The sequence below is a fragment of the Meles meles genome, chromosome 18, assembly GCF_922984935.1.
Source record: "Meles meles chromosome 18, mMelMel3.1 paternal haplotype, whole genome shotgun sequence".
Classification (NCBI taxonomy): Eukaryota; Metazoa; Chordata; class Mammalia; order Carnivora; family Mustelidae; genus Meles; species Meles meles.
Window position 1 is genome coordinate 49,941,291 of NC_060083.1, and position 18,759 is coordinate 49,960,049.

The following is an 18,759-nucleotide window of genomic DNA, read 5'->3' on the forward strand; positions in this document are numbered from 1 at the left end:
TGTCAAATAAATAAATAAAATCCTTAAAAAAAAAAACCACACAAAAACCCAAAACAAGTAGAATGGAACAGAAAATACCAAAATGCCCCATATATCAAGATGATTTGTGAAACTTTTGTTTGGGAAATTTCTCTCTCTCTCTCTCTCACACACACACACACATACACACACATGCACGCGCACGCATGCACACACACACACACACACACACGTTAAACGATAAACATAACCTTTAGGTGGTTAAGAACAGTCTTGAGAACAGCACCCCAGCCCAGAAGGCCCCTGCCTGCTTCCAGAATTCTGGGCCCTTTCTCCCCACCCCCAACCAGCAAACCAGAAAGAGTGATGTTTAAAAAAGGAGGGTAGGACTCTGACCCGTCACAGTGACCAGTTCGCTCCTGATGACTCTCGAGTACTCCATGCGGTTCTCAGCGAAGATGGTGGCTTGGCACTGGAAGTATATAACATGGTCCTGTTCCTCCACCGAGAATTCCAGCAGCGCAAAATTCTGGTTATACGAACTTTTTTTTTTTTCTCTTTTTTGCTTGAAACCTTTTGCCTGTAGTTTGAGTTTTTCAACTGTGAAATGTACTGGGGGCTTTTCCTCTGGGACAGAACAATTGACCATCACGACCCCGCCTTCTATTGCCTCTTTCTTGTCCAGTGTCACTCTGGGATCAGACACTCCTTGGGGAGAAGAGAAAGCCCATTAGTATCATTTGCTGTAGACATGCAAGCTTCCCTTAGCTGGGAAATTCAGCCCATGGGAGGGTCTTCTGCTTTGTTTCTAGAAGCTCAGCGCTACCTACTGGGTAATTATTGAGCCTGTATGTGCCTAGAGCTATAGCAACTACTTTGAAAAATATCTGATATGCTTAAGTGGCGGTTGGTGCTTTCAAAGTTTATACACCCATTGGGAAGACTAGTCTTCCCAACTGATAAATACAATTACAGACAGAATAAAACAGCCAGTATCTATTAGAAAGTACTCCCCTGCTTCAGGCTGATCTCCCCAAAGGAAGGGGTCATGTCTTCCTCATTGTTGGGTTCTTGGCTTGGCTCAGAGTGGGTCTCAATAATTATTTAATGAATGAATGAATGGCCTTCTGTCTACCTCAAAAACCAATAATGATTAAGAGTTAGAGAGGCCAATTTTGGAGTCCAAGAGATCTTGGTTCTAACCAGCTTTGCCTTGGAGCAACTCCAAGAAATGAACACGCCGCTCAACCTCTCTGAGCCTGTGTCTGCCCCTGGAAATGATTGGGTCAGCGGGGGGGAGGGGAGGGTTGGACCATGTTTGGCTCCCAGCACTACTGCAGGGGTTAAATGAAATGTGTGTAAAGCATTTCTAACTGTTGACTTCATGAGGGCCTAATAAGGGGGCAATTCTTACAATGACTGCTCTGATGACCAACATGAACACAAAAATGCAGAAATGACAGGCATGGCGGCCGCTGTCAAGGAAGTACAGGGCTCACCTCACTAACTCTATCCATTCAACCATCCAAGTTTTAAAAAAAAAATTACCCTAAGTTTCAAAAGCCTGCCAGCAGGTTTCTTTTCAACAACATTCCCCAAATTCAGCCCTGCCAACCTTTCCTCATCACTCAAGTCAATGCCGAGACCTGTTGGTCCTGGGAGGCCCTGTCCTCAGTGGAGACAGAGAAGGGCTGGTCTTCATCCCTGTGACCCTTGCCCCTGGTGACATTAAGGGATGTCCAGCCAGTGATGCCCCCGACTGTCTACAGGATACCCATGGAAGAATTGGCATGGAGGAGGCTGACATCACGTTCTCCCATGTGATCCTCAAGGACTGACAAAAGATGTGACCAGAGATTGTATGCTCATGAAAGGAAAATGCCCCTGAACACGTGCCCATGTGTTCTTCCTGCTTCTTGGGTGCTAGAAGGATTATCCCTTTCTAAGGATGGCCTGGCTGAGCACCTCACACACTCCCTCATTCACTACTCCGTTACTGAGCACACTTCACTGCTATCGCAGTGACTCCTCAAAACAGAGCAACCTTTAGGGGTCCATATAGCTATGTATAGTGATCTTGATTTTAGAGACTTAAATGAAGATTCCAGAGATTGGGAGATCGGACCTGGGCACACTCTGCTGGGACACCGCCCTCCTTCTCAGCCTTTGCTCTTCCACCCATGCTCTGTTCCATGTCTCTGCCCTTGCTCAACTTCACCGTCAAGCAAACTCCTACACGATCCTCTGTATCTGGACCCAGTGTCCCTTCTTCCAGGAAGCCAGCCCTAACTTCTCCAAGAGGAATTGTTTCCTCTCACTTTTGTGCTCCCTAAGGCACTCAGATCATGTGACTATTAGATTCTAATTATTCTTGTAGATGTTTCTCTTCCCCACCAGACAGCAACTGCCTCCAGAGCTGGCCCCAACCTAATGCATTTTCACGCCTTGCATCTGGTTTTCTTCCTGACTTTCAGCTTTGGGAAATGCTCCTTGAGGGAGGAAATCCATGAGTGGATGGATGGAATCCTCTATCTCTGAACCCAAATTCCTCACGATTTCCCTTGTTTCTCCATTTGTACTTCCCTTTTTCATCTGTTTAATTTATTCCACAATCATTTATTGAGTGCCTACTATGAGCCAGATTCTTTGTTCAAGATACAAAAAGGGACCAAACCCCATCTCTTTCCTTGTGATCGCACATTCCAGAAGAGCAGACGAGTGTGTGAGAAATGCTTCCAATACCATGAAATAGTAATTGCCATTTACTGGGAATTTATTATGTGCTGGAAATTATACTAAGCACCTCACCTACGAGATGTCTTTTAATCCTTCCAATAACTCCCCGAGCTGGGGATTACTGTTATCTTCATTTCACAGAGGAGAATTTTAAAGTTTAGAGAGGCTGAGGTACTTGCCCAAACTAGACGCCAGGCAGAGACTGCAGCAGCCAGGGTCAGCACTCAGCATATGGCCTTTCTACAAACACCACTGGATGCCGAGATTGCATAAGAGCTGTGAGCACCAGGATCCTGGGGGTGATCGATTTTGCTTGGGAAAGTGTCAGAGAAGAGACTGCTGAGCTGCCTCTTGAAGGAGGAAAAGCAGTTGGTAAGGACAGGAGGGGAAGACGGGTATTCCCAGGAGACGGACTATATGCAAAGACCGGAGAGGAGAGACAGCCTGGCATATTGGGAGCATGTCTAAAGCCCACATTTTCAGGTTAGGAAAATGCCAGGCAGGGGAGTGAGAAGAGTGGGGCCAGTGTTACCGGCCACTCAATTACTCTTCTTGCCTTCACATCTGCTATAATGCATCAGCTCGAGCTCTGCTCAAATGTAGGGACTCACCTTTCACCCACACCTGGTACTCCGAGGTGGTTTTCTCCTTGTTGTTGAGAATCACGGTGCATTTATATGTCCCTGCATCATAGACCCGGGCTTGGGGAATAAAATAACTCTCGGTGGTGTGCACGGAGGAGACGTTGTAAAACAGCACGTCATCCTTATAGAACAGCACCCAGTGCTGAGGCTTGATGAACGAGGTGGTGCTGATGTCCACGACACACTGCAGGGTCAGGTTCTGCCCATTTTGCACCTCCTGGCCTGGCAGGATCTCCATGTAGATGTGGTTGATGGTGAAAGCTACATGCCAAGGGAAGGAGAGCAGACACACCTGTTATCTCAGGAATATCGCCACGGTGTCCTTGACCACATCAGACTGGTATGATCATACCCTCTGCAGGGTAGTCTCCAGGGGCCCCCAGGCCCCCCAGGGACCAGGCAGCCAGTGACTGTATGTAGTGCCATTGTCAAGGAGGCCATCTCTCCAACATCAAGACCTGGGGTTGGGAGCTACTGTGTCTGGTGTGCTTCGTGAGCCTCCTGTCTCATCGGCTTCCATGAAGCGTGAATAGGACAATCATGAGATTAGAAACATTTTATTGAAATGTGTAAGTGGCCAGTGCAGTCAAACATTTCCAAACCCCCAAAGGCAGAGGATATGATGTCTATGTGAAAACCCCGAAGAGCCTACGGATAGGCCATTTGAATTAATGCACATTGAAAAAGGTGGAGGGAGATCATGAATATAAAAAAATCAGGATAGTGGTCACTTCTGAAGGGAAGAGGGGGATACGATTAGGAATACGCAGAAAGATATAGTGTTGGTGATGTTCTCATTTTAGCATTGGGTGGGAGGCTCACGTGAATTCATTATGTTACTAAAAGCATGTCTCTATAAATAAAACAAAAGGCAACTGTGCATAGATCACAGACGAAGTATGTTACAAACCAGGAATTATAATCAATCGAGTTCTGTGTCCCTGAGGTCCCAAAAAGAGAATGTATTTTCTGTATGAGGAAAAGATACAGGGTAAAGTCTCTTTCCCATTCTTTTCAGGTCCACCCAATTCCTACCTCCCCTTGCAGAAGCAAGCACCGATTTTCGTTTCTTCCCGCTTGTCTTTATAAAACTATAAGCAAATACAAAGATAAATTCTTACTTATTCCCCCCAACCCCGCAGCTTTTACACAAGAGGTAGATTTCCATGGGCAGAGTCTGGCATCTTACCTGAAGTTTATACGGCCCATGAGGACTTCAGGGGCCAGAGACAGGTGTGGGGCTGTGGGCACCAGGTGTTATTCAAGCAAAACAGGGCCACGTGGCTTAAGTAAGGCTCCTAAAATTCAGTTCTTCTCAGATACTTTGATCACTAAAATATTCATGGGCCATGCTTGATGAATGTATATTTATTAGGTATCCTGCATAACCTGAATCTCTTTACCCTGGGACAGAGGAAGATCTTCAGAAACCTGCAAACTTGAACCACTCGGCTATGGTCCCTTATGGCCTGGTACTAACAAATTAAGTTTGGCACTCTATCCAAGGATGCGGTTAGGTAGGGACTGAATTGCGTCCCATCCCCCCAATACACACATACACACACAACGTTCGTATATTGAAAACCTAACCCCTCGTACGTCAGATAGTGATTGGGCTTGAGCATAAGGCCTGTAACGAGGTGACTGAGTTAAAATGGGCCTTAATCCAAACTGACTGGTGTCCTTATATAAGAAGAAATTTGGACAGAGAGAGAGAGAGAGGGACGTGTGTACAGAGGGATGACGGTATGAGAACACAGCAGCAAACGGCCATCTGCAAGCTAAGGAGGGAGGACTCGGAGGGGACCAAACCTGCTGACGTCTTAGTCTTGGACCTCTGGCCTCCAGAACTAAGAGGAAATGAATTTCTCTTGTTTTGGCCACCCAGTCTGTACTAGTCTGTACTAGTCTGTTGTGGTAGTCCCAGGAAACTAATAGATGCTGGTGAGAAATTGTCTTATGGAAACTGATATTGTCTGGTCAAGGATGCCATGAGGTTGTTGTTCATGATTTCACTGGGTTTCAACTGCATCAGCAAATGCTGTGTTTAGGGCGCCTCGGTGCCTCCATCGGTTAAGCGTCTGCCTTCAGCTCAGATCATGATCTCGGGGTGCTCAGATCGAGTCTCTCATTGGGCTCTCTGCTCAGCGGGGAGTCTGCTTCTCCCTCTGCCCCTCACCCCCACCTGCTCATCCTCTCTTTCTCTTTCAAATGAATAAACAAAATCTTAAAAAAAGAAAAAAGCTGTGTTTATTCCTTCTATCTTGTAGATTCTGAAATTTTTCTAATGGATCTTGTTTTCATTTTTGCTTTGACTGCTAAGAAGTATAAACCCAAAATTTCATCTCTGCTTTTAGCAAACTTCGGGATGAATTTCTGTTTGCTAAAAGAACCCCCCAGTTTTATTTGCCTGCCTTTACTTCCTTCCTACTCTGATTTTCTCCTTTATTTTCTCCTATTGAACAATAATAGTAATTGTTGTAAGTGGTCCCAAATCATTTTTCAAGTAAGAAATGGTAATAGCTAGCTAGCTGGCCAGAGATACTGGCAAAGATTGTCTTTCTTTCTCTCTTTTATTTATTTATTTATTTATATTTTTAAAGATTTTTTATTTTTTATTTGACAGACAGGGATCACAAGTAGGCAGAGAGGCAGGCAGAGAGAGAGGGGAGGGAAGCAGGCTCCCCGCTGAGCAGAGAGCTCGATGCAGGGCTCGATCCCTGGATCCTGGGATCATGACCTGAGCCCAAGGCAGAGGCTTTAAACCACTGAGCCACCCAGGCGCCCCTCTTTCTCTCTCTTTTAATAAAGTCAAATCTTTCTGAACAATTTAGAATTTGGTTTGGCTACAATATGTCTCGGGTTTTAAAATGAATACAACAGTCCACACCTGTCCCTTTCTTCTGAGCAATTAAATGAACAAAAAAAAAAAAAAAATGGCATCTGATTGGTTGACAAGATGAAGCAAAGTGGTTGTTTAAATGCAAGTTATTTCCTGCAGCATTAATGCTTAGAACTCCCTTTTTTGTTTTTGTCTATTCCTTACTATTTCCTGGTCTGAAGAGTCTGAAATCTCTTTGGACCATATTTAGTTTCCCTGTCAATTAATTTGGCCTCTTCCCAGGGAGGGACAGGTAGTCTCACTCCCCCCTTCAGTACCTTCTCCTCATTTTAAACCATGCTGTTTAGCACAGTGATTCTAACAGGAGAATAAGGTAAGTGCAGAGTCAGGTTGCCTTGGTCAAATCCCACCTCTGCTCACAAACTGTGTGGCTTTGGCCAGTTCCTGAACTCTGAGCCTCGGTTCGCCCATCCATACAATGGACATAATGCTAGTAAGTATAAATGCGAACCCGAGTTTCAGTACTAGAAACACAGTTCCTGGCACAGAAGAAGTGCTTGAGAAATGTTAGCCAGCTTCTGCCAGTCACAGATACAGAGCCAAATTTTAGTCTCGAGGGTGCCAAAACTGTGCATCCATTCCCTATTTCTAGCAAAATTTTTTCAAAAGAAAACCGTGTCTTAATTTCCCAGGTTACTGACAGTGAGTGACTTCTCCAGATTTCCTGTGGTTCATCACCCCACTGTATTAGGCTGCATTTCTGTCATCACCCTGGATGAAGTACACACCCGTGGCTGGTCAGGCCCCAGACAGGGACACAGGCCTGGCTGCAGGGAGAAAGCTAGTCGGGCACACCTAGGTCCACAGCCATTAGCTGGGGGATGCTGGGAGTCTCTTAAGCCCTCTAAGCTACCACTTCTCCTCCTATAGAGGGAACACTGGTACCTGCCTTCCCTTGTATTTCAGTCTTAAATAATGACTGAGCCAAGGCAGCCGAGAGCCCTGAGAGGCAGAGCCTGGTCCCGGGCTGACAGTCCCTTCCCTCTTCCTTAGCACCATTCAGCCCATGTTCCAGGGGCCTTCTCTATGCTAAGAACTGTGTCCAACACTGGAGGTTCACAAAAGAGTGAGATCCGCACGGTCTTTGCTCCCCTGGAGCTCACCATCTGCCATCCCAAGACTTCTCTGTTCCAGACCCTCCAGCCTCAGCATCGTCCCTGCCTGGGCTTCCTACCGACCAGACCTAATGCATATCTTTGTTACAGGAGCCCTAAAGCAAATCAGCTAAAGCATCCGGTGGTGGTTCTTCCAAGAGGATGAGAGCCACTCGCACGGGGCACTCCTGCCAACTGGTTTTTCTAAGCCACAAACACACATCTGCTTAATAAATCAACTCAGCCTAGTCACTGGAAGAAACGTCACACTCCCATGGCCAATGGCAACAGACAAGGGGCAAGGAAGGCAAAATGGAAGAAGGAAAAGCATTTTATAAAATGTATCGATAACTTTATTATAAATTTATGAAACGCTCTCTGACTAGCACAAAATCTCATTGATGTGAGGCCAACGAAAGCAGCGGCCCAGCTTTCAACACTGCCACCGTCCCCACCTCCATGTCCTCGCTCATGGTAGCCAGACTTCAGAGGGCCCCCAGGGAGGCTCGTCTTCCGCTAGTCCTACGGGCACCTTGCCACCTCACACCAGGGTTGGTCTTCCAACCAAACACACTGAAGGGTTGCTTTGTTGCTTCTGAAATGATAAAAGATGTGGCAACTTTTGCCTTGAGCACTTTTTCCTTTACTAGGATCACTCCCTCTGGGCCAAGTCATGAGCGTCCCTCTGGAGAGGCCCACGTGGTGAGGAGCTGTCACGAGAGTGAGCTTAAAAGCAAACCCCCAGCCCCAAACAAGCCCTCTGTTCACTGTAATCCTTACCAGCAGCATTCTATGGGCGATCTCCTCCTGACAGGCCCTGAGCCAGAGCTCTCAGGCTCCTGACTCTCAGAAGCTGTGAGGTAAAAAATCCGTTATCCTGAGCCACTAAATTTGGGGGTAATTAGTTCAGCAGCGATATGCCACCCATCTCATCTTCAAAAATCTCTATCCGACTGTTAAGATAGTATAGAAAACATCGTCGTCTTTGTGAATGAACCGTTGGGGAACAGCCAAGCTGGATTACTGTGTACAGCTCTCACAATTCACACAACAGAGTGAGTGTTCACACCTGGCCCCCGCCTTGGGGATTCACGGCAGGTGGGAGGGGGCCCACGAACCGCCTTCAAGTATGGGGTTTTGGGGTGGGGTGGGGAGAGAGGAGCCACAGCTTTCTTTACTGAGCCCAAAAGGTTCAGAACCATTGTGATGAAAGTTTTTTGGTTAGGCAGCAGCCTAAGGAGGTCAGATCTTTTCAACCTGGACAGATGAAGGCTGACGGAGGGGGACCCATGTAACAGTCACCAGAGCACAGATAAGGTACCCATGGACCGTTGTGCCAAATCGCCAGACCCTAAAACAAGGGACCTGCTCTCCTAGACCCCCCCAGTCAGCGGATGCTGACACTCCTTGGGAAGATGAGGCATCGTGACTCAGCCAGGCTCTCGGGCAACCTGGAAATGACTCAGAAAGGGAGGGAGGACAGCACCCTCCCCTCCACCCTTGTCAGGAAAATTACAGGGAGTCAACTAGCACAGAGCCCCTGGTGAACTCTGGGGCTTAGTGGAGAATGTGCCGACCCATCTCGTCTGAATCCCAGGCATCTCCAAGCTCAGTCTGGGTCCCCTTCAGTGAGATGTTTACGGAGCACCTGTGTCAGATGCTGGGGTTGCATGGGGAATAAGAAATCATCCCTACTGTCCTACACCATACCGGCTGGTGGGGACCCAGATAACCGAAGTACAATTCCAGAGAGAGGAGACACAGGCTCCCTGCTGTGCAGAGAGCCTAAGGTGAGCTTGATCCTAGGATGCTAGCCAGCATCAGGCCGCGAGCTGAAGAAGGGAGACACTTAACCGACTAAGCCACCCAGGTGCCCCTCCTCATTCTTTTTTTAACCAAAGTTTCTTCCTCAGGAAGAGAGGTAGAGTCCTAGAGCACCTGGCTGCTTCAGTCAGTGTGGAGCTTACAACTCTTGATTTCAGGGTCATGAGTTCAAGCCCCACATTAGGAGTAGAGATGACTTAAAAATAAAATCTTGGGGCACCTGGGTGGCTCAGTGGGGTAGTGGCTCAGTCATTAAGCGTCTGCCTTTGGCTCAGGCCATGATCCCCGGGGTCCTGGGATCGAGCCCCATGTCGGGCTCCTTGCTCAGCGGGGAGACTGCTTCTTCCTCTCCCACTTCCCCTGCTCCCCCTTTCTCACTATCTCTCTATCTGTCAAATAAATAAATAAAATCTTTAAAAAATAAATAAATAAAATCTTAAAAATAAAAATATAAAATAAAAATAAAAGAGAGATAGTGTTTCCAAATACTAGGATGCGTATTTGTATCAGAACTCTGTACTACATTGAGAAGGCAAATTGCCTCCTACACTGTTGTTTGTTCTGGCCAATTGTCACAGGCCCATTAGTAGCTGTTCCTAAGTTCTGTGGGAAATGTGGGTTCAAAACTCTGCACCACTGTATAGACCATCATGAGGGCCAAGATTTATGTAATATAAAAATGGAGGGGTGCCTGGGTGGCTCAGTGGGGTAAGACTCTGCCTTCAACTCAAGTCATGGTCTCGGGGTCCTGGGATCGAGCCCCACATCGGGCTCTCTGCTCAGCAGGGAGCCTGCTTCCCCTCTCTCTCTGCCTACTTGTGATCTCTGTCTGTCAAATAAATAAATAAAATCTTAAAAAACAAATATGGAGCCTGTGTCAATGGAGAAATTAAACCAAACTCAACCAGCTGATAAAACACAACAAACTGCCAACCCGTTACTTGGTCTTTCACGGCAAGATTGCGTGCGTTATGGCCTATTAGTTACACAGCGAAAATGTTTACAGCAAAGATATTCATGGCAAAACCACTAGAACCGGGAAATCAGTGCATTCTGGGCACGTGCAGTTACAGGAACTAGACTGTGGGGCCCCTAAGGGGCCGGCGGGCTGGGTAGGAGGGGCCAGAAACAGAGGGCCTTGCCTGGGATGCTGACAAGCTGGGTCTGACTGAGGGTATGGGGGGGGGGTCGGTGACAGGATGACACCTGAGCTTTAGAAAGGTCACTGTGGGCTGGAGGGAGAGACCGGAGGCCTGTAAACATCCTGGACCACGATTCAGTGATAGCCCAGGAGGCCTGTGCTAGGGCAGGCACAGAGGGACCAGGGGAAGGAGTGGACTTGAGAATATTTAGCGGACGAGAGAGGACTTGTTTTCTGGGGTGATGAAAATGTTCTGGAACTAGACAGTGCAGATGTTTGTACGACATTATGAATGTACTGTCATTAGTAGCAAAATTTGTTATATGTAGATCAGTACAGCAAAGAGAAGACTTGTGGGATTGGATGTGAGGGTCGAGGCAAAGAAAGGAAGTTTCCTGGGTCAGGTACCCAGGAGGGACTGGGTGCTGTCCACCGAAGCAGAGAACACCAGAAAAAGATAAAGGACGGGACAAGATCCCAGTGGTGCCACTGGGTTTGATGGGCCCAAGGGACGGCTAGGAGCCGGATGCTCAGCGAAGAGGACCAGGGCAGGGATGTGGACATGGGGAGGGATGTGTTGAACTTCAGAGAGGTTAAGACCACAGAGACTGCAGAGACCAGGGAACGGCGTTCAGACCCTGGGAAAGTTCAAGTCTCCCCTGGAATAAGGGGAAGAAGTTTCGTCAGAGGGGTAGGAGAACACCAAGGAAGAGAGAGTCTAGAGGCTCAAGGAAGGAGGCTTTGTGCATGGGCAGCACAGGGGTGCAGAAGTCTAAGGGCTGAGAGTATTCTTGGCATTTGTTATTACACGGTCCTTGATGACCCCTCAGTGAGAAGATTCCAGTGCCAGGGAGACGTGGGGACCAAGTACTAAGGCCAGAGTACTAAGTGAGGGCAGACTGAGAGCTAGGGTTGCAGAGACAGGGGCCGCAAACCAGTCTGGAGGGAGGTGGCTTGTTTGTGATTTTTCTTGTTCCTCAAAGAACAAGAACTACCAATTGTGTCTGCAGAATGAGGAGAAAGAGCCAGAAGAGGGTGGGGGACAGAGATCCTGAGAGTGGGGTAGGAGCTGAATAAATGACAGAGCGAGATTGGGGCAGGCCGTGTTGTGAGTGATGGGCTCAGAGCCCAGGTGCACAGGCTGCCCCCACCCCCCACAACGTCGGCCACGAGGGGCGACAGGGCTGAAGCCGGGAGGGAAGCCGGGAGGATGGGTGGGGAGGAAGATAAGCCCGGAGCTGGGGCAGGGCGGGAAGTAGAGGGAGTTCCCTCCAGACTGCAGTGTTTTCTACATGAAGATGAAGCTGAGGTCATCTCCTGAGGCGGGAGGGCTGGGATGGCGGTGGGGGAGCCTGGGATAAAGGGACAGAAAGGGCCAAGGCTGACCAAGGACCTCAACCACGGAGCCCGCAATGTGGGGTAATCGGGCGGGTCGTGCATGTCACATGTGACCTCAGCATGACGGCAGGAACGGGAGAACTGGTCCTGGCCCCCACGCTGCTGACACCCACTTGACCACACACAAGCCCCTCATGGCTGCTGTGCCTCGGTTTCATCAAGTGTAAAACAAGGTGGAGGATGGAGGCCTGAGGAAGCAGTGGGAGAGTCTCCCTGCTCCAATGCTCCAAGTCCTGCAGTTCTGAGGTCCTCCCTGAACGGACCAAAGGCCTTTCTCCAGGAACCCTGGGAAGGGAGCCATTGACTTCCCTGTGAGGTGGGGAAGGTGGGAGAGGCTGGAGACGGGAGGTCCTGGGAAGCAGAAGGCCAGCAGCCTGCGCGCTTGCAGGGCCTGGTGCGGACGAGAGTGGGGTATGTGGGCAGCAGCGGACAGATGGGGGATGCGTGGGTGGTGGGGGGCTGGCGCAGGAGGGCTAGGACCAGACAGCAAACTATCGTTAGTCACCACCTGCCGTGTAGCTGAGTCACCTCCTCTTAGCTCATCTTATCCTCGAACTCTATGGGATCAATTCTCGTATCATCCCCATTTTACAGATTGGGGAAAAGGCTCAGAGAGGCCAGGTGAAAGCAGCTTTAAAGATCTGAGCTGGGCTTCTGGTTCCAGACAGAGAGCCATATTTCAGACAGCAGAAGTTCTAGTGCCGACGCCCGGCTAACTGGCTCTGGCTTGGTCCGGTTGGTTATTTCTCGGAGGACAGAGACCTTATTGGTTCATTAGGATGGTAGGAAGATAACGGATACCCTGCCTCCTCGGGTTATGGTGGGGGTCAAATGCCAGCCAAAGCACATGAACACTGGGGCAGGAGACCCGCAAACTGGCTTTGCTGGTCGCTGCGCTAGCCTCCCCAATCCTGGAGCCACTCATTGCTCGGAGCCTGGGCTCAGCCAACCAGCCTCATGCACATATATCACTGCCGAAGAGCTGTACAACCGTCCCCCATTCTTTGTGGAATGAAGTGACCGCTGATAAGGGGGTCCTGTTCTGTGGGCTTTCTCTCCATTTAGCCCCTGATGCAGCCGAGCATCTTAAAGATTCAAAACTAGCTCTAACGTGGATGATAAACTAAATTTTAAAGCTGGGCAGAAGCCCCCTTGCTGGGCATGAGTGCAAAATATTACAATAGAATCTTAGCTTCCCAGGTCAGCGAGGAATGAAATCCAGTATTTGTTTTAGCTCATTTAGAAGAAAAAGCCATAACAAATTATGTTCTGTCCTCATGAATCTAACAAATTAATTACATCTCATTTGTGATGAAAAAAAAAATCGGGGATGGGGAGACTACAACAATAAGAAGTTTATGGTAAAAACAACAAGAAATAAAATGTGAAATCACCCCTTTTTTCTTTTTATCAGCTTCCAATCCAAACAACTAGCAATTCACTCATTTCTAGGGGAAAAAATGTATGCGACTTCTAGAACATGCTGATTAGAACTTGGCTTAGAATGAGGGTTTTCTTCTAAAAGCCTTCTAGAAATGCCAGAGGGAATACACGTTAGCTGTCAACTGGAATATTTTTCTCAGTTTTTATACCCACTAAACCCAAGCAATTTGACGTGAGTTTTAAGAATCATGAAAAGACACAGCAAAGCTAGGTAGAAACTTAACAACTTACAGTTTTCTTGTCCCTCAAGGCTTGGACCTGGAAAAGACAGAAGAAATATGTTGATTCCATCAGCTTCGAGTTTCATGAACTTTAAGTAATGTGGGAAGAGGATAAAAACTCACACAGCAGAAGCATGAGCAGGACTCCTAGCCGCATCCTGCCTTCTTGGGTCCACTCTAGGTGCATCTTGAGAGCCAAGACCTCGGGCAGTTAGTTCTGCCTTTGGGCCATGCCCCTGGGGCAGAAGACTCTTCCCACGTGGCCCAGATAAATCTGCCCTGAGAAAGAAGAGAAACCACTCTGGTAATTTCTGGCGGCCGCAGAGAGACTGGCTGTAGTGCTGGTCAGGTAATGGCAGCCATTGCTGGAAACTGGAAACAATGAAGCATGGGCCCGCCTGATATCTCCTCAGGAAATGACTGGCCTTCCTGAGGGGCCACTGAATGCAGACTCTTTGTTTTAAAGGCACAAGTGACATTTGCCTCTGGTGCCCTTGACCCTCCTGTCTCACCTGGGTTTGGAGCCCCTTCTCATGGCAGCTTTGAGAGGGTTCTTCCCTCTTTCCGACCTCTACCCAAAGGGCTTCTCTCTTTGGTGAAGTCTGGTTTAACTCTGACTTAAAATCCAGAAATTATAAAAGACTGACAAATTATACACCATGAGAAAAGTTCTCCTCATCACCCCCCCTCAAAAAAAAAGTTCAGTCAAGAGAAAAAAATACAAACTGGAAAAAAATATTTGCAATGTACATCACAGACAAAGAACTAACCTCTCTAACACATAAATTAATATGTAACCTCTCTAATAGCTATCCCACAGCCACCATCCCTCATTGCAAACACTTACCTGCTTTCCATCCTTATAGGTAAAGTTTTTATTCCTAGAATTTTATAAAAATGGAATTATATGGTACTTAGTTGGGGGGGCATCTATCTTCTTTCAATCAGCATTGTCAAATATTAATTTCTTTTTATTGTTGAGTGGTATTTCATTGCATGAATATATCACAGTTTGCTTATCATTGTTTATTAATGAACATTTGGGTAGTTTCTAATTTTGAGCTAATAGAGAGAACTGCTTGGACCACGCTCTTGTATGGACATACACTTTCATTTCTCTTGTGTAAATACCCAGGAGGAGAATGCCTGGATGGTATGGTAGGTGTATGTCTAACATTTCAAGAAACTGTCGGGCTGTTTTCCAAAACGACTACACCATCTTACCATCCCGCCGGCGATGTGTGAGAGTTCCGGTGGCTCCACACGTTACCGGCTCATTACCATTTCGGGTCCTGGGGCTCTCCAAGCAAAGAGAGCCCAAACTGAAAGTTCCCGACAAGGCTTTTACTGGGGCTTATGTTAGAGCTCGAGGGAGACAGCAGAAAGGGAAGGGTCCCTCATGCTGGTTCTCTGAGCAAAGGGCAGGGGAAGATTGCAAAGAGGCTGGGAGAGGAAAGGGGGTGGCTGGAGCAGGTAAAGGTGGGGAGAGAGGCAGGAAGTGGGGAGCATAAGCACGGTGGACAGGACGTGCTTTATCATGCATCATTCGTCTCATGGGCCTGTGAAATCTGTCCACCCAGGGCTGGATTTTTAGTACTTTGATGAGGGGGAAAGTCGGTGACAGGTCAGTGCTGGGGCCCACCTTAGCGCACACTGGTTTGGCTCAGTCTTCACCAGGCTTGGTAGTGGAGTCCCTTCTCTGGTGAGCAGCCCGCATCACGTTCCTGCAGGACTTGCACAGAGATTCAGCCCTCAGGGGACGCCAGAAGGGTGCCTGGGTGGCTCAGTGGGTTAAGCAGCTGCCTTCGCTCAGGTCATGATCCTGGAGTCCTGGGACTGCGTCTCACATCAGGCTCTTTGCTCAGCAGGGAGTGTGCTGTTCCCCCTGCTTGTGCTCTCTCTTGCACTCTAACAAATAAATAAACAAAATCTTTAAAAAAAAAAAAAAAGGGGAACCCTGGTCTTCTGCGGTCTGGGTGGAGAGCACTGGAGTCCTGTCACTTCCTCTGTCTCAATTTGAAGTAATCTAGGCTTCTTGACCTTCCCTTACGAATTTTAAAATCAACTTCTCAATTCCTACCCAAAAATAAGCCTACTGAGATTTCGACTGGAATTGCATTGAATCTGCAGACCAGTCTGGGGAGAAGTGACATTTGAGCCTGACCGAGAGTCTGCTAGCCCAGGGACACGGCATCTGTCTCCATAAACAGCAGTGTTCTATAGTTTTCAGTGTACTTTTCCTTATAATAAACCTTGTGTCTCTTTTATGTCATGTTAAAGTATTACCTATTAAAAATCGAATTAGGAAGTTAAATTCTAAAATAAAAGCTGCGCCCTCGGTGTTAGAAATCAGTAGGAATGTCTGTCGTATCCACCCCACACCCCAGGAGCCAAGTCAACATAAGGCTGAGCCTTCACGGGACAGCATTCCCCCCCAATTCTCTGTAGGTCTGTCTCCCCTTCCCTGCGGGAACCCCTCTTTCTAGCTTTCTTCCCCCTCTCTTACTCCTGGCTATGATGTAAGAACAGAAGTGTATATTCTGCCTCATTTATTTGATTCACTGAAAAGATGATCAGGCTCCTCATTCTTTGTGAAGAATGAATGTCTTATTAAAAATTAAAAATGTGGGGTGCCTGGGTGGCTCAGTGGGTTAAAGCCTCTGCCTTCTGCTCGGGTCATGATCTCAGAGTCCTGGGATGGAGCATCCATCCTGGGATGGGCTCTCTGCTCAGCGGGGAGCCTTCTTTCCCTTCTCTCTCTGCCTGCTGCTCTGCCTACTTGTGATCTCTCCCTCTCTGTCAAATAAATAAATAAAATCTTTTTTTAAAAAAAGTCTTTAGGGTTCCTGGGTGGCTCAGTGGGTTAAAGCCTCTGCCTTCAGCTCAGGTCATGATCTTGGAGTCCTGGGATCCAGTCCTGCATTGGGCTCTCTGCTCAGCGGGGAGCCTGCTTCCCCCTCTCTCTGCCTGCCTCTCTGCCTATTTGTGATCTCTCTCTCTTGGTCAAATAAATAAATAAAATCTTTAAAAAATATATAAATAATAAAAAAATTTTTTAAGTCTTTAAAAAAAATTAAAAATGTAGGGGCGCCTGGGTGGCTCAAGTGGTTAAGCCTCTGCCTTCGGCTTGTGTCATGATCCCAGGGTTCTGGGATAAGCCCCACATCGGGCTCCCTGCTCAGCAGGAGATCTGCTTCTCCCTTATACTAAAATATATTTTAACAAAGAAATATTTTACTATAAGGCCACATATTATATGATCCTGCATATGTTTATATATGTATGAAATGTCCAAAATAGGCAAATCTCTGGAGACAGAAGTAGATGAGTAGTTTCCGAGGGCCGGGGAGTTGAAGGAAATCAGAGTGACGGCTAACGGGTAGGGAGTTTCTTTGTAGGGGTGCTGAAAAGCTTTCAGAAGTTGGGGAGCCTGGGTGGCATAGTCAGTTGAGCGACCAACTCCTGGTTTCAGCTCAGGTCATGATCTCAGGGTCTTGGGATCAAGCCCTGAGTCTGGCTCAGGACTCAGCAGGGAGTCGGCTTCAGACCCTCTCTCTCCCTGTCCCTCTGCCCCTCCCACTTGTGTACACTCTCTCTCTCTCTCAAATAAATAAATAGATCTTTTTAAAAAAGGACTGAGAAAAACTTCTAAAAAATTGAGTGTGAGGACAGTTGCACAATTCTGACAGTGGACTAAAGACCATTGAATTGTACACTTTAAATAGTTGAATGGTGCGGTGTGTGAAATATGTCTCCATACAGCTGTTATTTTAAAAACCCTAGGGGGGGGGGCACCTGGGTGGCTCAGTGGGTTAAAGCCTCTGCCTTCAGCTCAGGTCATGGTCCCGGCGTCATGGGATTGAGCTCTGAGTCAGGCTCTCTGCTCAGCAGGGAACCTGCTTCCTCCTCTCTCTCTGCCTGCTTCTCTGCCTACTTGTGATCTCTCTCTGTCAAATAAATAAATAAATAAAATCTTTAAAACAAACAAACAAACCCTTAGGAGACCTGTGTTTTCGTTTCTTGTGGCTGCTGTAACAAATCCCCACAAACCTGGGAGCTTAAGACAACACAAACTTATTCTCTCACAGTTCTGAGGGGCAGAAATACAAAATCACAGTGTCCACAAGGCCACATTCCCTTCGGACGCCTCAGCTCCAGCCACTCCAGCTCTGGGGCTGCCGGCATCGGTGGCCGTGGCCGAATCACCCCCATGTGCGAGGCCAGCATCTTCAAAGGTGCCTCTGTTTCATCTTCTCATTGCCTTCTCCCCTGTGTGTCAAAACTCCCTCTGCCTCTTTCTTTTAAGGACACTTGTGATGGCATTCAAGGCCCACCCAGATAATTCAGGATAATCTCTCCATCTCAAGATCTCTGACTGTACACATCTGCAAAGACCGCCCCCCCCCGCCCCCCCCCCCCCACATATTAGGTAACATTCACAGGTTCCAGGGATTAGGACCTGATATCCGTGGGGGCCACTATCAGACTTCCACACATGGGGTCAGGATCCCTATCAGAGATGGGGAAACGGAGGTAGAAGGGGAAGCATCAACCAGTTCTCAGGGTCACATCTGCCAGGCTGTGTCTGTCTGTCTGACGCACTCCGAGGCCTCCAGTAACTGGCTTTGAAGAATACCCTTCTGATAGAAAACTCAGATCCAGGCCCTGACCTGACACACGTGAGTCACGAGACCAGAACCAGCTTCCCAGGTATGGCATCTGGGCAGTCACACAGGGCCTGTGCTCAGAAGGGGTAATGCTCTGCTGTCACCCTCTCGAAATTATATTTTATTTTATTTATCGAACATGCAAACAGGGGAGGGGCAGAGGGAGAAGGAGAGAGAGAATCTGAAGCAGACTCCATGCTGAGCAGAGTCAGACATGAGGCTCGATCTCATGACCCCCGAGATCATGACCTGAGCTGAAAACAAGAGTTGGATGCTTAACCGACTGAGCCACCCAGGCACTCCACTATCTCGAAATTCTTCATCATTTTTTGTAAAGGAGCACCGCATTTTCCTTTTGCACTGGATCTGCAAATTATGGAACTTGCCTTGTGTGTGACTTCGGGCAGGAAAACAGACCGATGAGATGAGGTGGGCGGGAAGAATACCCTGGAGAGTGCCAGGCTCCCTGACCCCACCAGCTAGCCTCTCTGCTTGGACACTCTTGCTGCCCCCATTTCCCGCTAGCTAACTCCTCCCCTCCAGGCTCAGCTCAGAGGAGACTCCCAGCCCCCAGCAGAATTCCTTCCAGTTGCGTACTCTCAGAGCACCTGCACTGTTGGTAATCCTGTATTTGTCTTCATGAGCCTTAAGAAGCGTCACTCCTAGGAGGCTGTCAGCTCTGCAAGGGCACACATGGGTCTGTGGGGCTC

The 18,759-nt window shown here is 48.0% G+C and overlaps 1 protein-coding gene across 5 annotated transcripts in view; it reads right to left on the reverse strand.

The window, feature by feature from the left end:
* The window catches only part of PECAM1 (platelet and endothelial cell adhesion molecule 1), a 57,264-nt gene extending 42,085 nt beyond the window's left edge, over positions 1–15,179 (reverse strand). For 4 of the 5 annotated variants that reach the window (XM_045984749.1, XM_045984748.1, XM_045984746.1 and 1 more), the window contains exons 1-4: positions 13,506–13,760; positions 13,393–13,419; positions 3,327–3,620; positions 376–687 (exon numbers count right to left, since the gene is read on the reverse strand). In XM_045984749.1, coding sequence (XP_045840705.1) covers positions 376–687; positions 3,327–3,620; positions 13,393–13,419; positions 13,506–13,569 — 697 coding nt within the window. In that variant the 5' untranslated portion in view covers positions 13,570–13,760. Of the gene's footprint in view, positions 1–375; positions 688–3,326; positions 3,621–13,392; positions 13,420–13,505; positions 13,761–15,024 lie in introns of those variants that run through there. The other variant, XM_045984745.1, reaches the window with a different exon arrangement.
* Between the last annotated feature and the right edge of the window lie 3,580 nt (positions 15,180–18,759).